At 42.4% G+C, this 5,247-nt stretch overlaps 1 protein-coding gene across 1 annotated transcript in view; it reads right to left on the reverse strand.

The window, feature by feature from the left end:
- The window catches only part of MILR1 (mast cell immunoglobulin like receptor 1), a 39,494-nt gene that overhangs the window by 14,520 nt on the left and 19,727 nt on the right, over window positions 1-5,247 (reverse strand). Inside the window, exon 2 of the mRNA XM_042783544.1 lies at window positions 1,444-1,716. Coding sequence (XP_042639478.1) covers window positions 1,444-1,716 — 273 coding nt within the window. The remainder of the gene's footprint in view (window positions 1-1,443; window positions 1,717-5,247) is intronic.

The following is a 5,247-nucleotide window of genomic DNA, read 5'->3' on the forward strand; positions in this document are numbered from 1 at the left end:
AAGACTTTTTGTCCAAGGCAATCAGCCTGTCATTATCTGAAGTAGTAAAACAAGATCTTTATCTTTGAAAGAGAAAGTGAAAATTGAGTTATTAAGAATAATTATCTTGCCCCAGTCTCCATGACATGGAGACCAGAAGAACTAGATGGTGCCTAGCTACCACTACTGACCTCTCTGAAAGGAATCACCATGGGAGGTGATGGATAGAGGGGGAGAATAATGTGGAACAAAACTCAAAATTATAAAAAAAAAAAAAAAGAAAAGAAAAAGAAAAAAGACCAGGCTTACTGGTCTTGACAGAGACTGGTGGAACCCCTAAGACTACAATCCTCAGACATACTGCAAGCCTGAAATCACTCCCTCAGCTCAAGCAACAGACAGGCATCTAAGGTGAACAGTAACACAGGGAAGTATGCACTCCTTAGAACAATCAGCCTTACAGATCAAAAAGGCAGCATTTGCCTGGGGATAAAGCTCAGAAGGCAGGAAGGATGAATGGAAAGGTAAAGGCAGAGAGGAAGTGGGAAGAGCCGTCACATTGTGGGAGTGCAATCAATGGCACAAAACAATGTCTATGGTCCTGCTTTGGTGAGTAGTGACTGCGGCCTTAAAAGCTTGTAAGCGGCCAGTGAAGATGTAACAGTTGCTCTCTCCTCATCTGGAGCAAAGAAGAATGAAGAAAATCAAAGCACTTAGAAATAATCAGTCCAAGGGACTAGTGGACCATGCGAACCTCAGCCTGCATGACCCCGAGACCAGAAGAAACGGATGATGGCCAGCTACCAGTGTCAACCACCTGTAAAGGGATCAGAATAGGACATCCTGCATAGAGTGGGAGAAAAATGTGGAACACAATTCAAAATCATAAAGACCAGGCTTACTGGTCTGATAGAGACTGGAGAAACCCCTGAGACTATGGCCCCTAGTCACATTTAGGCCTGGAATTAAACACTCCCAAGGCTTCCAGCCAAGCAATAGACAGGCCTACAAGGTGAACATTTATACCAGGTAGGTGTACTTCTTAGAACAATCAACTGTGGGAGATCAGGACAGCATATATACAAGAAGACAGCCCAGAGGGCAGGAATGCATAGGAAAGAAGGACACAAGGAAAAGGTAACCAAAGGGAAGAAGTGGGAAGAGAGCTATTACATTACGGGGACTGTCATATCAATGTCATGAAACAAAATGTGCATGAACTGTTGAATGGAAAACAAATTTGCTCTGCACACTTTCACCCAAATCACAATTAAAAAAAAAAAAAATGTGTATGAAAACAAATTTACTCTGTAAATTTTCACTCAAATCACAATAAAATTTTTTTTTTTTTTAAATTGGTGACACACTTTCCAGACTCTTGAATAAGGGGCATGGAGAGCCCGTAGCAGAACAGAAAAGATTCCACAAGTCACTGGGGCTCCAAATAACAAGGGCTTTACTTACCTACCAATGTGAAGGTGAACTCATGACTGTACTTTGAGCAGTTGATAACTTGGACTTTGCATTTGTAGGGGCCCAAATCACTGGCTTCTGAGATGCTTAGGTTAAAAATCTTGGTTTCACCTTTTTCAGTGTCAGTTTTCAGGTGGTTCTTACCCAGAAACAAAGAGTAGAACTTGAGTATTGGTGATTTTTCCTTGATGGAGCAAATCAGAGATACTTTTTGACCCTTTGTGACCACACTGGTTTCTGGGGACAATATAGGTGATGGGCATTCTGGAAAACAAAGAAAACATTAATATTCCTTGATAATAACTCAGTAATCTTCCCCCCACAATTTTTGGTGTCGAGATGGCAGGGACACACCATTCTCGGAGCACTACCCTACATGAGGCTCTGGTTGCCTGCGTAGCCAGCAGACCAGTGTGTGAGGAAGCCTCAGGCCTGCAGAGGCATCTCACAGTGAGTGGTGGGCGGGCTCCACCAGCAAATCCCTTTGTGCCGATTGTCTCTCTTTCCACTGAGAGCCAGAAGAGGGCGCTCTTAAGACTCCTAGGCTGACTTAATACTAATCTTAAAATATTAAACTTCCAGATTCCATGACCAAACGTTATATCTGATGGCTTGTTTTGCCCATTATTTTAAATTTTTTATTTTGGAAAATTTCAAAACAATATTTGAGAGGACAGTATATGAACTCTTATAAAATTACCTCTCAGCTGTAACAATTATCAACTCGTGATCAATCCTGTTTTATCAGCCTGCTTATCATTGTGTTGAGGCAAATCACAGACTGCGTTTTATTTCATTCATACATTTCAATACTGAGAAAGAGAAAAGTCATCCCTGATGGCTGGGAACTGGCCAGGCTGGGAACTGACCTGTTTGTAACTCAGGGCTAGGCTTGTGTTCTGCTATTAAACAAATTCACAGTCCACCAATCACACAGACCAGTCTGTGACCCTGATGGGTTAAGACAAAATAAAACACTACATAACCATGTCTGCACACAAAAGTGGCCAAACAACCCCATAAACCAGAAAAAAAAAAAACAAACAAACTCACTGCCCTTGAGTTGATTCCACTCATAGTGACCCCTCCTTGGGTTTCCGAGGTGGTATCTCTATGGAAGTCGATTGCCCAATTTTCATTCCGAGGAGTGGCCGGTGGGTTTGAACCCCCAGCCTACTGGTTAGCAGTCAAATGCCTTGGGCACTAGGCCCCCAGAGCTCCTAGACTGGCTAATATGAGTGACTGCTGCTTTTTTTTTTTTAACCAGTCACTGCTGTAGCCTTGTTCTGTTCTTTTTACCTTCTACAAAAACCCACCCATTGCCATTGAGTCGCATCTGACTCATAGCGACCCCTCCTTGGGTTTCCAAGGCAGTGTCACTACGGAAGTAGACTGCCCAACCTTCGTTCTGAGGAGTGGCTGGTGGGTTTGAACTGCCAGACTTCTGGTTAGCAGTCAAGTGCCTTAGGCACTAATTATTAAGATACTCATTCATAGAATTACTCCTACTTCCTGAAAGAATCCAATCCAGAGCAAAGCCTGTTTCTTTGGATCTCACTCCAAATCACCAAAAAAAAAGCAAAACAAACCCAAACTCATTGCCATCAAGTCGGTTCCAACTCATAGCGACCCCTCCTTGAGTTTCCGAGGTGACATTTCTATGGAAATAGATTGCCCTGTGTTCCTTCTGAGCAGTGGCTGGTGGGTTTGAACTGCCAGCCTTCTGGTTAGCAGTCACATGCCCTAGGCACTACACCACCAGAGCTCCCAATCACCTAATGCAAATCCAAATCCCAGGAGTCCTTCTTTCCTAACACCCTCCTGCTGAGATGTCCCCCGTGTATGTGTTTTCCCTACTCACAACAAGTCAGTAAACCCAGCTTTGTTCAACCAGACACGTCCCTGCTGGTCTTTTGCTGGAAGACATGGATAGTTTGTATCTCTAAATGATAAGGACTCTTTTTCTGTAAACACAACAATACCATTATCATACATAAATTTTAACAATATTTTTCAAACATCTAGTTAGTGTTCAAATTTCCCCAGTGTTTTTCTTTTTTTTTTTCAGTTTTTGTTTGAATAATATTCAAATATTGCAATTGGTTGATATGTTTCTTAAGTTTTTTTGATATATAGATATTTCCATTTCTTCCCCCCCCCCTTTACAATTTATTTATTGAAAATAACAAATTGTTTTGTAGCATTTTTCAAGGTCTGGATTTTGTTGATCACATCCCCCCCACCTTATCTTTTACCACATGCCTTGTTATTTCACTCACTCACTGCCTTCAAGTCAATCCCGACTCATAGTGACCCCTCCTTGGGTTTCCCAGGCAGTATCACTACAGAAGTAGATTACCCAACCTTCCTTCTGAGGAGTGGATTGAACCACCAGCCTCCTAGTTAGCAGTCAAATAAATGCCTTAGGCGCTACACCACCAGAGCTCCCGCCTTGTTATCTACTGCTGCTATAACAGAAATTCCACAAGTGAGTGGCTTTAACAAACACACATTTATTTTCTTACTGTTTGGAGGGTAGACATCTGAACTCAGGACACAAGCTCTAGGGAAGGCTCTCTCTTTCTACTGGCTCACAGTTTAGGAGGAAGTTCTTATCTCCTTTTGGATCTATGGGCCCAGTGTTCCTTAGAGATCTCCATTGTCTTGGTATCAATCTTCTCCTGGGTCCAGAAGGTTTCCAGTTCAAGAACCAGTTCAAGGTCCAGTTCAAGGACCAGTTCAAGGAATTCCAAAGAACTCCTTGTTCTTCTTTCTTGGTGGTAGTAGGTCCCCACTCTCTGCCGTTTGTTCTCCTTTTATCTCTTGTAACATAAAAGATGACACCCTGGGGAAACTCCCTTTCATCAGATCAGGGCTGTGACTTCATTAATGGTGTTGTATCCCATCCTAATCCGCTTGCAGCTGATTGGCTGACCACATCAGATCAAATCATGGGAGATGATTACATCATTACATAACTGTCAATGAGAATCATTGGAGGATTAGTGAAAAAGAGAAAGATCTTCAATGAGATGGATTGACACAGTGGCTGCAAGGATGGACTCACATCATGTGAGGAGGCACAGGATCAGTGTTTCATTGTGTTGTACAAAAGGTCGCTATGAGTCGGAACCAACTCAATGGCACCTAACAACAACAAGAAGTGAGAATCATGGTCCAGCCAAGTTGGCATATATTTTCAGGGAACACAATTCAATACGTAACAGCATGTTTCTCCATGATATTTCTGGTAAATCAGTAATTAGATCTCTAAGCTTGATGAGATTCAGAAATTAATTTTTGCTTAACAAGAATATGTCTTGGTGATAGTATGTTTTTTCCGCTATGAGTCACATAAGGTCTGATTATCTCTCTGTTAGCAGCCTTTGATGATAGTCACCTGAAAGAATTATTTCCTTAAAAGTTACAAAATAATGGTATACTAGTGTTCTGGTTACCTAGTGCCACTCTGATATGAATATGCTACAGATGGGATGGCCTTAACAAATAAGAGTTTATTCTCTTACAGTTTGGGAGGTTAGAAGTCTGAGTTCAAAGTGCTAGGCTCTAGGGGCTGGGTGAAAACCCCTCGACCTTAGGCTTCAGCTCTGCCTCTTGCTCCCAGCCCACTGAAGCTAGAGGCATCTCTTCACTCAGGCAGACACTGGCTGCTGAGGCTAACAAGCCCAAGGTTGTCAAATAAAATGGCACAGTCCCGATGTTACCAAACCACGTGGCAGGCCTTAATTCAAGTCCATTGTAAGTCCCAAAGTCAGCAGAGCATGGTAGGCTGCA

Source organism: Orycteropus afer, unplaced genomic scaffold, assembly GCF_000298275.1.
Source record: "Orycteropus afer afer isolate SDZICR_OR568_19922 unplaced genomic scaffold, OryAfe1.0 scaffold00018, whole genome shotgun sequence".
Lineage (NCBI taxonomy): Eukaryota > Metazoa > Chordata > Mammalia > Tubulidentata > Orycteropodidae > Orycteropus > Orycteropus afer.